Below are 16,601 nucleotides of genomic sequence, written 5' to 3' on the forward strand. Positions count from 1 at the left end.
TTTTTTTTATTTTAATGAATCACTGTGAGATGCAGCTACAGACTTACAGACTTTCACGACTGTGTTCCAGTCATACAATGTTCCAGTACCCATCCCTTCACCAGTGCCCATTCTCCACCACCAATCTTCCCAGTAGCCCTCCCACCCTCCCCCTCCCCCCGCTTCTGTGACAGCCACATTCCCTCTCACTCTCTCTGTCCTTTTGGGTGTGATGGTTTGCAATACAGGTATCAAGTTTTGTCCATAGTCTACTGTCAGCATGGATCTACTCTCCCAAGCGATCCAACCATAATTTACTTCGTGTTCCTTTCTCCATCCCAGCTACCTTTTTTCCCAGCATGTGAGATCGGCTTCCAAGCAGTGAGGAATCCTCTTGACCTTTATCTCTACTGTCCTTAGGTGTTAGTCTCCTGTTGCGTTACTTTACATTCCACAAATGAGTGTAGTCTTCTATGTCTGTCCCTCTCTTTCTGGCTCATTTCACTTAGCATGATACTCTCCACGTCCATCCACTTATATGCAAATTTCATGATTTCATTTTTTTCCTAACAGCTGCATAGTATTCCATTGTGTAGTAAATATACCAAGTTTCTTTAGCCAGTCATCTGTTCTCGGGCATTCGGGTTTTTTTCCAGATTTTAGCTATTTTAAATAGTGCTGCCATAAACATGCAAGTGCAGATGTCATTTCTACTGTACTTTACCCCCCCCCCAGCCTCCTTTCTGTTTCCTTTTCTCTACCCCGAACTCTGGCAAACCCCCCTTTCCACTGTGTGAGCGCGCGCGCCGCGCACACACACACACACACACACACACACACACACACACACAGAGCTTTCCATTTCCCAAAGGGCCTCCAATCCCAGTCCTACAGCATGTCCCCTGAAATGAGTCTTTCGTCACCCCCTGATCCTCCACCAAGTGTTGAGACATCCACAGTTCACTCCTTTTTCTTTCTGGAGGCTGACCAGTGTCCTCGGATTGGACCAGCACCACAGAAACATTCCTGGAACTTTTCTACCACGTGACTTTGGTTCTCTTCCGGCTCTGGTGGCTGCCTAAAGTCATGTGCATGTGTTTTCCTTTCCCCGTGTCTCTTCTGTTGCATCTGAGCCCAGGGCACCAGGGCCTGCTGACCTCTAGGGGCGGGGGCAGAGGGTGGTGGTGCCCAGCACCTTCAGAAAGCGTCTGTGACCCGCGGGTGAATGAGAGGTGCCAGACGAACTTAGCTCCCACAGAGTTCGTCTGTCTCACAAGGGGGTGGAAAAGTGGCCAGGTTGGGGAAATGCTGACCTTGGACTTGCTGGAATAAGGCCATTTGGATGCTTCACCGGCGAGAGGGAAGTTTGCTTGCTGCCTTTCAGCCCGTTGGAGCTGTGGGTGCCCAGCTTCGGGGAGCGGTGGGCCGGCAGATGAATGGGTGTCACCTTGGAGGGATTTGGGAGGGGAATGTGGGCGTGGCTGTGTTTGTGTCAGTGTGCATACGCTGTCATGTGCCTGGCTCAGAGAAACCTTTCCCAAATCCAAATGGCATAACGCGAAGAAGCAATTGATGCTCATTTATCGAGGAAAATGTTTCAGCTTTTCCTGTGCCCACGAGTTAACCATCAGATTATCCTGCAGACTGAGAAACTGCAGCTTGGTTGAGCCACACCAAAGGGGACCCGGGGCTTTAGGACTGCGGTCCCGGAACACAGACGTAAGAAGCGTTAAAAATTAGGTGTGTGCAGCCCTTGGGTAGCATGAAAAATGAGGAAGAAAAAGCGCAGAGCCAGGTTGTGCTCTGGTCTGCTTTATGCAAATCAAGTGTCAGTCTGTGGAGCTCTGCTTGGTGGAGATTTTCTCCTGCGGTGATTGGTGGAATTTCCATGCAGTGTTGCCATACTTTCCCTGACTTCCCAGTGATAGGTGGAATCTCAGCCCTGGTATCTCGGTTCCTTTCGGCGGGAGGGGTCTGGGTCTACTTCCCATCATGCCCCCATCCCACTGACTTTCTGCACGGGTTTTCCCCAGGTTTGGAATGGGCCAGGTGTGGCTTTTCATTTGATCTGGCCACTATTAAATTAGTATGTTAGGGGCCAGAGAGGTAGCACCGTGGGTAGGGCGCTTGCCCTTGCAAAGGGCCAACCCTGGTTCCCCCCGGCACTCCATCTGGCCCCCTACATCCTGCCAGGAGTGATCCCTGAAGTCGGAGCCAGGAGTACGCACTGAGCACTGCGGGGGTGACCCCCAAACGGACAGACCCCCAGTTCACCCGTTATGGTCAAGGCGAGAGTGATGGGGCGGAGTAGGCTGTAGTTCCCAGGGAAGGGGCCGGAGTGCCCGCAGCCGTGCTTCCCCGTGGGGCGGGTGGGCGGGCCATCCCGCGACCCGAGCGAGGGGCGAGGTGCCGGCAAGCGGGCGCGCGGCCACCGTCCTGTCCCCCTCCCGGCTCACGCCGCCCCTCTGTTCCCACGCAGGCGGCAACCTCTCCAAGCAGGACTGGACCATCCAGTGGCCCACCGCGGAGCCGGGGAAGGACAGCAGCCCCGCGTGCCCGCCGGAGCCCGCGCCCTGGGCCCGCCCCCACCCCGCGCAGAGCCCCCGCGTGCAGGCCAAGTGCGCGCAGCACTACTGCCACGCGGGCCCCACGCCCGGCACCCCCGTCTACACGCACGTGGACAGGCTCACGGTGGACGCCTACCCGGGCCTGTGCCCGCCGCCGCCGCCGCCCCTGGAGTCCGGCCACCGCTCGCTGCCCCCGTCGCCCCGGCAGCGGCACGCCGTGCGCACGCCCCCGCGCACGCCCAACATCGTGACCACCGTGACGCCGCCGGGCACGCCGCCCACGCGCAGGAAGAACAAGCTGAAGCCCCCCGGCACGCCGCCGCCCTCCTCGCGGAAGCTCATCCACCTGATCCCCGGCTTCACCGCCCTGCACCGCAGCAAGTCCCACGAGTTCCAGCTGGGCCACCGCGTGGAGGAGGCGCACACGCCCAAGTGAGTGGGGCCGGGAGGCGCGGGGGTGGGTGGGGTGCGCGGTCCCAGGGGTGCCGCGGGGCGGGGGGGAGACGTGCGGTTCCTTCCTCCCGCTGTCGTGCAGGAGGCCTTAGGCCAGGGTCCCCGAGAAAAATGAATGGGGTGGGCGTGGGGGGGCCGAAGGGAGGAGAGGAGAGTGGGAAAGGCCCTTGCACACTGCTGTCCCGGGTTCGATCCCCGACTCCCCGGCTGGTGCCTGGGCCCCGCCCAGCTCTGATCCCTGAGCTTGTAGAATTAGGAGTGAGCCCTGAACATGGCAGACGTGTATGTGGGGTATATATGTCGGTGGGTGGGTGGGGGATGGATCCTTCTATGCATTAAAATCCGGGGGTGGGGGGCGGGTTTTTAATATTCAACACTTAAAACCATGGTGACGATGCAGAAGAAGAATTGGGTGTGTGGCTTCAGCACGAGATGGGATGAAGAGTCAAAGGTTCGGGCACAGGGTGTGTGAGAGGCCCAGACCCCGGCTCTGGAGGCCGCAGCTGTGGGTGAGAGTTTCCGGTGTGTGAGGACCCTCTGAGAGACCCCCCACGGGTGTCCTCGATGCGCTACAGACAGACAGGGCTGGATCAGGCTTGCACTGGGCCTTGAGGGGCTCCTCGGGCTCTTGTGAGGGCTCTCAGCATCTCCAGACCCGCCTCAGCTGGGCCCGTTCCTGGTGGGGGGGGCGCCTGGAGTCTGCAGGGCGTTGCAGTGAGATCAGTACCCACGGCCCTGGGTGGTAGAAAGTGTCCTGCCTGAGTTTCAGATCCTCAGTTGCAGAGAGACCAGATCCACACAGGATGATGCAGAAGCAAAGGAACTTTACTGCTCGCTCGAGCTAGGGTCCAAGTCTCATCCAGTGCAGTGGAGTCTTGACAAGGACCCCGACTCCGAGTCACAAGCGGTTTATATAGGGTTCAGTTAAGAAGCAGTTTATATACTGCTCTGTTTCTAGCATTGGCCCTATTGCAACAATGGTCAGCAATGAGGCAGCAGGTACCAGTCACAGTTTGGGGTTTTTCCAAGAAGGGTGCGGCGACCCCTCATGACTGGCCAGATCCAACTGCCCAGTTTCTTATCTAGGAGAGTTACTCAACTGGGAATTTACCAGAAACTGCAAGTCCTGCTCTGGGGAAACAGAAACTGAGGCCCAGCTGAGACTTCATGTTAGCTGCAGCCTGTCGTGGCATCAGTTTCACCCTCACAAAAGGGGCCTGCAGTGACCCCCCCATTGTCTATTCCTCAGTGGGCAGCGTTTCAGGGGAGCCGCCCCTGCTCCGTCACTGCGGGTGAAGGAAGGGTCAGTGGAAAGAGGGACAGTGCATGGGAGTAGGTGTGCAGAGGGACTTGGGGGACCTGCCCCGGCCGCAACCTCCCTCCCTCCCTTTGAGAGCCCGTGCGCCCCCAATGGGAGGCACTGGGGAGGGTGCTGGGACCCTCCCCCCAGGACATGCCTCTCCCCGGGTCAGTGGTGGCCCCTGCGGGAAGGGTCAGCCGCTGTCAGCGTCTGAGCGGTCCTCGTTCTGTCCACGGTGACCGTTGGTGCCTCTGCAGAAGGCGTAGGCATGCTTGGCTGCACGCTCGGTGATGCAGAGCCAGGGGAGACATCGCCTTGACCTTATGAGGGCTGTCACTTGACCCCCACTGGCATCCCTGCGCGCTCTCAAGGGGGCAGTTCTGGGCACTCAGTGCTGATAACCAGAGGGACCTGCTGGGGTTGGAGCTGGTAGTGAGGGGGTCAAGTGCGTGGGGGGCACCAGGGAAGGTTTCTCCAGAGGGATTGGACCCGTGACTCAAGACTGGGAGGAGGAGGGGGCTGGAGCAATAGCACAGCGGGTAGGATGTTTGCCTTGCACGCGGCCGACCCGGGTTCAATTCCCAGCATCCCATATGGTCCCCTGAGCACCGCCAAGAGTAACTCCTGAGTGCAGAGCAGGGAGGAACCACTGAGCATCGCCAGGTGTGACCCAAAAAGCAAAAAAAAAAAAAAAAAGACTGGGAGGAGGAGAGAGGGAGCATGACTGTCCAGGGGGATTAGCTGAAGGGCTCCTGGACCCCAGGAGTTGGACCTGGAAGCAGAGGAGACCCCCAAGAGTTAGCATGATGGTCCAAAGTAGTGACCCCTCCTGTGTCTGTCTGCAGACAAATGGACCAGCATGTGGCTGTGTAATGGAATAGTCCTCAGCCTTGAAAAGGACATGTAATGGAATAGTCCTCAGTCACAAAAAGGGTGCCACAGAGATGAACTCTGAGCACAGACGCCAGAGGGCAGCTCTTCGGGCTCTCCTAGGTGGCATGCTGAGAGAGGTCCTGAGGCCAGGGTAGAGAAGGGCTCCCAGGGCTGGCGCCGGGCTGTGGTTCAGAGTTCCAGCCTGGGACACAGGAGCACTCTGGGGGTGGATAGTCAGTGTGAATACACGCAAGCAGTGAATCACAGGTGGTTAAGCTGGTAAAGGCTTTGTCATCCTTATTTTGTACAGTGAGACAGAAGCAGGGCGTGCGAATGGGGGCCAGGTGGCTTTCTTCTGTAAAGGGCCCGAGTGGATATTCCCGGGGCCACGCCTCCTGCTGCATCTCTGACAGAAGCAGCCCCCGAGGGTGGGAGCTGGTAGGCGCAGCCAAGTTCCAATGAAGTTTTATTTACAAGTATAAGGCATCTGTGGGTGTGTGTTTGCCCCATCGGAAGCCCCATCATGAGCCCTCCTCCTCGGGCCTTGGGATGCTTGGAGGGACACTTGAAATGACACTTTCAGGGACTTCAAGTGCCACTTCGAGCGCCACTCAGAGGGACACTGTGAGGCCGAAGTGGAGTGTTGACGGGCTCCACTTTAAGACCTAAGTCTCAGTTTTCCCCGCCAGAAAGTTCCGACTTCTCAGAAAACAATGCCACCCTCGGCAGATAAACCAACCTGTGGGAACAACCGATCAGAACAGGGGGCATGGGCAGTGGCGCCCAGCCAAGAAGAGAGGGCTGAGGGAGACGAGGCAGGGGACAGGACTGGGACCAACAACTGGAAACAGTGTTGGCCCCCGGTGTCACAGGACAGGACTGAAACCAGGATTGGAAACGTGTTGTCAGTTCCTAGAAAAATGCTGCTATGTAACCAAGCCCTGTGTAAGCTGCTCAGAACTCAGAGTCGGGGGTCCTTGTCAGGACTCCACTCCATTAGATGAGACTCGGACCCTCGCTCAAGCTGGCGATAAAGGGGCCTTGCATTTGTATCCTCGCGTCTGGTCTGGTCAATGTGCGAGTGAAACTGCCTTCCCGGGACATAAGAACACGAGCGGATCTGGCTGTGTGATGGTCCCTTGGGCCGCAGGGTGAACACTCGGCCAGGCTCGTTGGGGGCAGCTGAGACGGAAGATGGACACTTCTGCAGTGGGGGCTGAGCTTCATCCTGTGATGGTGTGAGGCTCAGGGAGATGAAGGACAGCTGAGACCTCAAGGCCTGGGCCACAGGGAGCCGTGAAGGCAGGTTGCCACGGGGCAAGGGGAGACGCATCTGGGGTGTCTGGCCTCTCAGACGGTGCGTCTCTCCTTCCCTTTGTCCGTCTTTGGCTCACCTCAGCGCAGGCTGCCACTCGCCTAGGCTGGGGCTCTGGGGCGCTGGCCAGGGCCGTTGTGTGGGGAGAGCGTCTAAGATCGACTCGCAGCCACGTTCAGGCTTCACCCCTACACAGGAGCTTTGGTCTCAGACATCCTGTTGGACAGTAGATTCCCGGAAGTTGCCCGTCGGATAACCGGAAGTCTGTGCCCTTTGACCTACATCTTCCAGTTCTCCCCCCACCCCAGCCCCTGAAGACCACCATACTCATCTCTGCTTCTGTGAGGCTTTGTTGTTGTTGTTGTTGTTTTAGAAACGAGTCTGCACATACAGGGATGGGACGATTTGTGTTTCTCTGACTTACTTCACTTAGCCTGTTGCTGTCAAAAGCCAGGCAGGTTGACACAAATGACAGGGTTTCTTCTTATTTTTTTGGAGACGAATAATGTTCCTTAGCATGTGTGTGTCTGTGAGAGAGAGAGAGAGAGAGAGAGAGAGAGAGAGAGAGAGAGAGAGAGAGAGATTTTTTTCTTTTTCTTTATTCATTCATCTCCTGATACACATTTAGATTGCGTCCACGTCTTGGCGAGTATACAAAACACTGCAGTGAACAGGGGAATGACCTTTACGTCTCTGGCAGGTTTCATCACCTTTTTTTTTTAATTTTAATTTTTTTTTTAGAGCATTACAAGGCCATTCATGATTGAATTTCAGTTTCGTCGCCTTTGTCTGTAACCACTAGTGGGACTGCTGGATTCTACTGCAGTTCTCCATAGCGTTCCTTTGAGAAATCTTCACACAGTTCCCTCCGAGCCAGATTAGACCCCCGCCCTGCCCCCTCCTGGCCCCCTTTCTCTCCCTCTGTGCCAGCATTTATTATCTCTGGCCTTTTCTGAGTGTCTGCAGTCTAGCAATTGTGTGGCTGTACTGCAGCGTGGTTTGGATTTGCTTCCCCGATGAGGGGTGATAACAGGGCAGCTTTTTACATGCCCTTTGACCGTTTATATATCTTCTGGAAAAAGAAAGATCTATCCAGGTCCCCAATCTCTTGTGAAGTAAGATTGCTCCGTGTTCCGGCTGTTGAGTTGGCTCGTATTTTAGATACAAGCTCCCGTATCAGATAGGAGATTTGCCTGGTGTTTCTCCCATTCAGTAGGCCGCCCTTTTGTTTGGTTGGCTGTTTCTTTTTCTCTGCTGATGCTTTTCAGTTTGATGTGCCACTTACTGATTTTTTTTTTTGCTTTTGTTGAGTGTGCTTTTGATATCATATCCAAAAAGCCATCATGAGGTTTCTTGCCTCTGTTTTTATCCAGAAGCCTCAGTTGGGGTTTCAGGTCTTTGAAGATTTTCTTTAATGCATTTTGAGTTAATTTTTGTGGGTGGTGGAAGTTGGGGGGTCCACTTTCATTCTTTTTGTTGTGCATATCCAGCACCATTTTGGGGAGGAGAGCTTATCCTTGCCTCGTGTGTTCTTGGCTATGCTATCAAAAATCAATTGCATTTGGCTTATTTCTGGGTTGCTGTCTCTGGTATTTCTCTGTGTGTGTTTTATGCCAGCACCACATGTCATGGCGGCCTTTCCCCAAAGCCAGGAGGCATTTATTTAGTCTTGATCAAGCAGAATTGTCTGACTCCAAAGTCTTTTGAAGGGACTCAGCCACTTTGGGGTTTTGTTTTTGGAAATTGTCCATCAGGATTCGGGTTGAACTCAGGTTTGAACTTTGGGATTCTTCTGTTAAGTTTGGCTACCCCATTGGCCTCTGCAAGGCAAATGCCTTCACTCCTGTCTTCACTCTTTGGCCCTCACGTCATTTTAATGGGGCTGGACCCAGGATTAAACAGGAAGACTCAGGGACGAAGAGATAATTTACAGTGGGCATGATGCTTGCCTTGCATGTGGCCAACCTGTGATCAATTCCTGGCAACCAACAATGGTCCCCTGAGCATCACCAGGAGTGATCCCTGAGCACTGCTGGGTGTGACTCCAGAACAAAACAAAAGGGCAGAATCAGTTAGCTGTGATGAAATTATGTTGGAGAGATTATGTGTAGAGGGGCTCAGCGTTTGTATTACTCCAGCAAACCTCTTTCAGAAAAACACATACCCTTTTTTTTCCTATTTTCCTCACAAAGGGGACTCTCTGCGGAGGTATGGTGCCGCCAGCAGGTCAATCTGTACCTGTGAGGCGAGTGCATCAGCAGCCTGATGGCGCCTTCAGACTTCCAGATACCCCAAAATTGCTGCTGTGCCTTTGGCCCAAAAACTTGGGGCAGAGTTTACCAAGAACGCAAATGGCCAAAAGTTAGGTATGTGGGAGACACACCCACAAACCACCTTCGGCTCAGCTATATAATTGGAGGCATGGCTTCTCTGGTTCCCGATTGAACTGTTTAATGGCCATGATCCCAGAGACTCAGAAACAAATTGTAGAACCCAGCGGCTTTTGGCAGAAATGCATCCAGTCCCTGCAGTAGGCTTCCGGCACTGGGCCACTCCAGGTGGGAATAGGTTTTGGGCCTTGGCCTGTTCCCTCTGGCAGCCCAGTGGCTGCCATCCTCCAGAGGCCACTGGACAGTCAGGTTTGGGCCAGCAGTGGTGAGACACATGGTGCCTCACAGGATGGGGGTGGAGCCGGCCCTTTCCTCCTCACCCCAACGAGACTGCAAGTCACCACCCATGAACGGCCTCTCTGGCTCCTGATCAAGCTGCTTAATGGCCATGATCCCAGAGACTCAGGAACAGATCTCGGAACCTAGCAGGTTTTGGCAGGAAATCTCTCCAGATTTAATTGTTAAAATTTCAGAATTTCAAAATTGCGTAGCCACTGCTGCAGCCGTGCGACATCATATATTATTTATGACCAGCAATAGAAAACAAATTGTCTACTGTTGCCTTTTCAGCAGATCTGAGTGTTGGGGTAAAATCCCAAATAATAATAGTGGGTGTGGTGTGGAAATGTTGAATGTGATCAAAGCATAGAGAGAGTGATTTGGAAATCATCTGCCTCACAGGTAGGGGGAGGGTGTGGGATGGCGGTATACTGGGGTTTTTGGTGGTGGAGAATGGGCACTGGTGAAGGGACAGGTGTTTCATTGTATGACCAAGACTTAAACCTGAAAGCTTTGTAACTGCTCTCACAGTGATTCAATAAGTAAAATTATAAAAAATGGGGAAAAAAAAGTAAGGTGGAGTTCATGCAAAATTCAATCAGCCTAATTAGTGGCTGAATAAATAGCAGTATCCCTACATAAACAAACAAACAAACAAACAAAAAAACAAAGGGGACTCTCTCCAGGCTGGACAGTTAGAATTCTCAAAGGAGCTCCATCAGGGAGGGCGAGAGGAGGCGGGAGAAGCCCGACTTTGCCCTGTGGAATGTGGCCGAAGGCGCCTCAGCGTGTGCTGGGCCCAGGGTCCGTTTCCCGGCTGCTCTCTTCTCGCCTTCTTCCCTGTGCCTCTGCTTGGCCTGGCTGCCAGCAGGGCAGTCTCCGCGCTCGTCTTAGTCTTGTCCTAATGCGACAGAGGGCAATCTGTGTGCGTCTGTGTACAGAGCAGACCCTGCCGACGCTCACTTCCTGTGGCTGCTTCCCGCTGGGCCTGTGGTTGGCGATGCTGGAGGCCTTTGCCTGTTGCTCCTGGGAAGAGCCACAGAGCTAATTATCTGAAGGTCTGTTTGGCTTCCAGACCTGTCACCGGTGGGCACCCATGGGCCTTTTGGGAAAGAGTGTGGCAGGAGAAAATACTAGCAGTCTCAAGCCTGGCATCTCCGGGGCCCTGTGATTTAGGGGGGCTGGGATACACCCAGCTGCTGCCTCAAGTTCCATGCAGCCTTTTCCCCCACTTTGTTGTCTTTCTCAAAGACCCTTATAATAATATAAGATATAACACGCACAATATATATTGGATTTAGGTCACGGTCACGGTCCTCCCGTTGTTCATCGATTTGCTCGAGCGGGCCATCTCCATTGGAGACTTTGTTGTTACTGTGTCTGGCATATCGAATACGTCACGGGGAGCTTGCCAGGCTCTGCCGTGCGGGCGAGATACTCTCGGTAGCTTGCCGGGCTCTCCGAGAGGGGCGGAGGAATCGAACTCGGGTCGGCCATGTTTGGTGCGTGCAAGGCAAACGCCCTACCACTGTGCTATCGCTCTAGCCCATACATGGGTTATGATGTACAAATTAAGGTTTCCTGTCAACAGCAGGCTATTAGTAGCTAAGTTTTGGGAATTAAAAGTCATACATGGATGTCAAAGACCTTTCCTTCACGTCATCTTCTCCCTTCCTTCTTTCCCTTTACATTTTTATTTGAAGTGTGTAGTTTCACACCTATGACACGCTTGGCTATCACCCACATGCCTGTGTATGTTCCAGAAACACGCAGGGAATGGTGGTTTCTTTTTATCCCCTCCCCCCTGAGTCCTTCCTTTTTTGATGTCACGGTGATGGGGTTGGGGCATGACCCTTTGTTGCAGCTGGCTGTGGTGCTCACATGCTCACTGTAGGACGTGGGGAACATACTCTCCAGTGTGATGTCGGGGACCCCTGCGGCAGAGTCACTGGCAGGGTCGGGATCCCACAGGCCATGTGTGGGCGCTGGGCCCTGCAGCTCCCGTGCCTGCTGGGGTGAGCCTCTGGGACCCAGGCGCTACCTTTTCTCCTGGGAAGAGTGGTGTTTGAGTTTGATCATGGTGCCAGTTGAAACAACACAGGAAGCACACTGATGAAAGGGGAATGTAGGGGCTGGAGCGATAGTACAGCGAGTAGAGCGTTTGCCTTACGTGCGGCCAGCCCGGGTTCGACCCTTGGCATCCCATATGGTCCCCCAAGCACTGTCAGGAGTGATTCCTAAGTGCAAAGCTAGGAGGTACCCCTGAGCATCGCCGGGGGTGACCCAAAAAGCAAAAAAAAAAATAGTGTAAGGTAAGTGCTGGGCCTTTGTTGCACACACACACTCTCTCTCTCTCTCTCTCTCTCTCTCTCTCTCTCTCTCTCTCTCTCACACACACACACACACACATTTTGAACAGGGTGACATCACCTCTAAGGCTACAGAAAGAGGGTTGAAGAGAGATTGATCGTGCATTTCCACACATACAGATGAACAGTGTATCTGTGGGATTAAAATTTCACCGTGTGGGGCTGACCATCAGAAAAAAAAAGCAGCTAAAAAATTTCCTTAAGGGGGTGACAGTGGCAAAGGGTTGAGAAGCCTGATGAAGGTCTGTGGCATCCCTCCCGTAGATGCGCTCAGACACAGACTTGGGGCTCCTGGGAGTCTCCCCGACCCCCCTAGTGACCAGGCTTTCTTTTCTCCCTGGGGCTGGGGCTGCACTGGGCTGGGTACACTTGTGCCTGTTCTTACAGCCCCTTGGAGCTCAAGGCCGGAGCAGCCACCTGCTGTCCAGGGACCACACAGACACGACCCTGACCGGTCTCGGTGTCCGTGGCCTGAATGTCGATAGACACCCCACCCGCCCCGACATTTGTCTGCTTGCAGTCGGTGTGCCTGGCTTTCCCCCACCTGAGTATCCAAAGGCTCCAAAGTGGATTTCGGAATCATATGGTGAACACATAGAAGACAGACTTGGCATTCCCAAAAAAATTCCAGGGCTGGGGATGTGTCCAAGTGGTGGAACACAGGCTTGGTCCCCTAAACCACATGCCCAAGCACCCCCACCATACACGGGCTGCCACAAGAGTTTTAAAAGAAATTCTAGTATAACCCCCCTCCCCACCTGCCACCTTTTTTTTTTTGGAAAATGCTCCTGGAAAGCAGTTTTATCTTATTGCAGAAGTAATTCCCACAGACATTTTTGCTTTGTCTTCTATCTTTTTCCCGGCAATATAAAACGTCACCCGTGCCAGGTCCAAGTAGCCCTCCTCCTTCCATTAGTGGTGATGCTAACTACTCTCTGGACTCTGATGGGAATTGGAACACATGTGTGTGTATGTGCATGCATGTGCATGCATGCATGCATGTGCATGTGTACATGTGTCTGTGCATGTGTATGTGTGTGTGCATGTGTGCATGTGTGCATGTGTGTGTATGTATGTGTGCATACCTAGGTCTCTGTCTCCCTTTGTTCTTAACTGGAACCAGACCCTGTGCCTTGCCTAAGGCAAGCTGCACACATACACATGAATATTTCTTATGAAACCTTTCACACCTGTTCCTTTCGGAAATTCTTCTGTTTTCCCGAAGCCGTCGGGAACTTTTCATGGTGTCTGTCTGTGTCTTTGCCCTCAGGGCTCTGAAGTGTTCGTGTGTGAACAGTTTACTGTCGGCCCGGTTCATGTATGAGCACAGTTTACCACCGGCCTTCTCAAGGGGTGTGTGGCCACTTGCAGCTGGCTTGAGAGCTCGGAGACACAGGCTGGGTGTGGCCCACGGACACATGCTCTGTCCACTGTCTGTCCAAGTTCTCTGCGTCCCAGAGGCCTCGCGTTCCAGGAAGTGCCTGGGCCCTGTCACCTGTAGATTCTAGGAGCCCACGCTTTGCTTGACAGACTCAGAGCCAAGGGTGTTTCTTTATCATTTTATTACAGAAAATCAGTTCTGTGCCAACACTCGGATTCATTGGCAAACAACCTCAGACCATTGTGCTAATTATGACAGTGAACTTTAATGGGCTTCTGAGGGCAAGAGCAGAGTCGTCTGTGTGTATATAACCACACGGTTCTTGAGCCAGCGGTCTCTGCTGTGTTCACTTGGGCATGGGGAGGGACCAACTCTGGGTCTCTTGAAGGTTCAGACCCCGGAGAGCTCAGAAAGTTTCAGACACAGGAACCCCCAGGCAAAGCGGTTCCCTTCTCTGGCTTTGGGTTTGTCATCGATGGCATGGGGCTCATGATGGCAAGGTGTAGGGTTGCTGTGTGTTAGCTGTGGGTTGAGGGGTGTCTCTAGACTGGGCACATGCCCAACCCCCTTCTACCCGGGCAGCACAGTTCCCCCAGCACCTCTGGATGTATCCCAGGGGACCTGAGTTCTGCTCTGGCCCCAGCAGCACCATATGCTCATGAATTTGCCAGAAACTGCCAACACGGCTGGCTGAATCTCACCAGGACTGGCCCTGCAGACACCCTGATTGTGGCTGGGGGGGGGGGGTCCCTTCTTCACCCCCTGATGTGTCAAGTGCTTAGAACAGAGCCCAGTGCATGGTCGGGGCTAGATCAACATCACTGATCCTCCTCGGCGCTATTTAAGACGTTTCCTTCCTAGTGGCTGCTCAGAATCCATGCAAATCACCGTGGTTATTAGGTTCCCTGCTGGGGGATAATCAGTCACCAGCACTGGGGGACCAGAAGAGGGTCTGACAGAGCTCCCTGCGGCTTTTGGGGAGCGTCAGCTCTGGAGTGCAGAAATAAGGCGTTTCAGAGTTGTCTTATTGGGGGCAGTGAATCTGAAGGCAGCTGTGAGTAGGGAGAAGCCGGATGGGTGTATTGTTCCTGCCCCCTGGGCTCCCCATCCTGCTTCCTATGGAGGGAAAGGAGTCTGCGGGTTCTCTGTGCCATGCTCTTCCCCTCAAGCTGCTCGAGAAGGCTCTTCTCCGCAGCCCCACCCCAGGCCAGCGCTGGGGAGAAGCGTCTCTCAGCCATTGCTGTTTCTTCATTTCCTTCCTGGGGCTGAGAACACCCTCTGGAACCCACCAGCCTGTGGTCTGGGCAGTGGGGCTGGGTCCTGGTACCCAGAACGCAGACTCGTATGACGAGTAACATCACTCGGCTGATTCTTGGCCACGGACGTGACGTTTTCCATCGCATATCCTTCGCGTGAGCGGGACAAGGGGTTATTACTCTCCCTAGTTCACAGATGACAAAACTGAGCTTTGTGGTCAGGCCCCGAGGTTGGTCAGGGGGCCCAGCTGACCCTGGTGCCGGGCTAGAGGTGGCTTGTGCAGAGAACAAGCACAGGGAAGCAGAGGAAAGAAGGGACACCCTCACCCCCATCCCAGGCTTGCTGCTTGCTTGGGCATCCAAACCCACAGATGGGGAAGTCGGGCACGGGGGGAACCAGAACCTTTACCCACTGCTCTGGGCCCGCCCAGGTCTTCATCTGGGTCTGAAACTCAGAGGCGAGACACCCAAGGCTCTGCCTCACCCCAGAAAGAAAACCTCGCCACGCCGCGCCTGCGATCCGGGCCCCCTCGGAAGTGCGGAAAGCGCTTTAGCCTCAAGGTGAAGGGCACGGGCAGTCGAGTGGAACAAATGGGCATCACACCCCAGCCACACTGCACTGGCCAAGTTTCCTCGGGAAATAGACGCGTCAGAGCCAACGCTTGGCCGGCTGAAGGGGAGTATTACAGGCTTGCGGGTGAAGGGTGAATGCAGCGAGCAGACACCGGTGTGTGTGTGTGTGTGTGTGTGTGTGCGCGCGTGTGTGCACGTGTCTGTGTGCACGTCTACATGTGTGTGTGAGTATGTGTGTGAGTGTGCATGTGTTTGTGAGTGCATGTGTGTGCGAGTTTGTGTCTGTGTGTTGGGGTGTGTGTGCATGTGCGTGCATGTGTGTGTGAGTGTGTGTGCATGTGTGTGAGTGTGCATGTGTTTGTGAGTGCATGTGCGCGCGAATCTGTGTGAGTGTGTGGGATGTGTGTGCATGTGCGTGCATGTGTGTGTGAGTGTGTGCGTGTGTGAGTGTGCATGCATTTGTGAGGGCGTGTGTGTGCGAGTCTGTGTGTGAGTGTGTGTGTGGGGTGTGTGCATGTGCGTGCATGTGTGTGTGCGTGTGCATGTGTGTGTGCGCATGTGTCTGCATTTTTGCATGTGTGTGTGAGTGTGTGTGTGCAGGTGTGAGTGTGCATGTGTTTGTGAGTGCGTGTGTGTGCGAGTCTGTGTGTGAGTGTGTGTGGGTGTGTGGGTGTGCATGTGTGTGTGTGTGCGTGTGCATGAAACACATCCACGCATCTCACTGCTGCTTGTACCCAACCGGGCAATTCATATTCTGGAAAACCTGGACTCAGGAGAGGAATCTCCACTGCTTCCTTCCTTCTGTGGCCTGGAGGCTGTCACCTTGGGTCACCCCTTCCCGCCCTCCCCCCCCACACACACCGGGGCTGTGTGGCAGGAACACGGGGTGTGAAGGCAGAGCAGCTCTGGCATTGCTGCAGAGACAGGGAGAGAGGCGCTGGGGCCTTAACGGTGACGCGCTCTTGCTTCCTCGCCAGAGGTCTGTGGCGGCGGCGCCCAGAGCAGACGCTTGGGTGAGCCTGGGCCGTGTTCTTCTCTCTTGACATGTGCTGACGGGCTAATTGCATTCTGGGGGAGAGGCCGGCCCTCGACCTTGCCCTGGTGGAGTTGGGGATCAGACAGCCGTGGCGGGCCACGGTCTGACTGGGTGACTAATGACTCCCGTGGCTCGCGCAGATGATGGAGTCAGTGCTGCGGGCCCAGGAAAATCGCTCCCGGCTCCTGCCCCACCCGGATGAGGAGAAGGAGATTTATCGGCCAGGCTCCTGCCCGGCTCCTGTCTAGCCTCCTGGGAGAGGTGTGGCTTTGGGTGAAGCCTCTCGGAATGACGAGGCTTTGCTCCCGTCTGATTTTTAGAGAGTCGAGGCTGGCTTGAGCCTTCACATGCTTGGAAGGGAAAAATCTGAAACTCCTGACTCAAAAAAAAATATTGGAGATTGGGACTAGAGCGATAGTACAGCCAGGAGGGCATTTGTCTTGTTCTTGGCTGGCCTGGGTTCAATCCCCGCCTTCTCATAGAGTCCCCTGAGCACCACCAGGAGTGATCCCTGAGTGCAGAGAGCCAGGAATAAGCCCTGAGCACCACCAGGTGTGGCCTAATCTCCCCCTCCCACGGAAGCTTTGGCGATTATTTCAGATTTGCAGAGAAGTGACAAACATAATACAAAGAATTTGCCACTCAGTGCCTCTTTTGCAAACCACAGCACCCAAAAGGAGAGAGAGAACAAGGGGGAATGCCCTGCCACAGAGGCAGGGTGGGATGGGGAGGATGGGGGTGGGAGGGATACTGGGATCATTGGTGGTGGAGAATGGGCACTGGTGGAGGGATGGGTACTTGATCATTGTATAACTGAAACCCAAGCACAA

At 54.3% G+C, this 16,601-nt stretch overlaps 1 protein-coding gene across 1 annotated transcript in view; it reads left to right on the forward strand.

Annotated features, from left to right (window-relative positions):
- The window catches only part of KSR2 (kinase suppressor of ras 2), a 334,988-nt gene that overhangs the window by 128,013 nt on the left and 190,374 nt on the right, over nt 1–16,601 (forward strand). The window contains exon 4 of the mRNA XM_056131018.1: nt 2,459–2,978. Within this exon, the coding sequence (XP_055986993.1) occupies nt 2,459–2,978 (520 nt within the window). The remainder of the gene's footprint in view (nt 1–2,458; nt 2,979–16,601) is intronic.

Source organism: Sorex fumeus, unplaced genomic scaffold (assembly GCF_029834395.1).
Source record: "Sorex fumeus unplaced genomic scaffold, SorFum_2.1 ptg000083l, whole genome shotgun sequence".
Lineage (NCBI taxonomy): Eukaryota > Metazoa > Chordata > Mammalia > Eulipotyphla > Soricidae > Sorex > Sorex fumeus.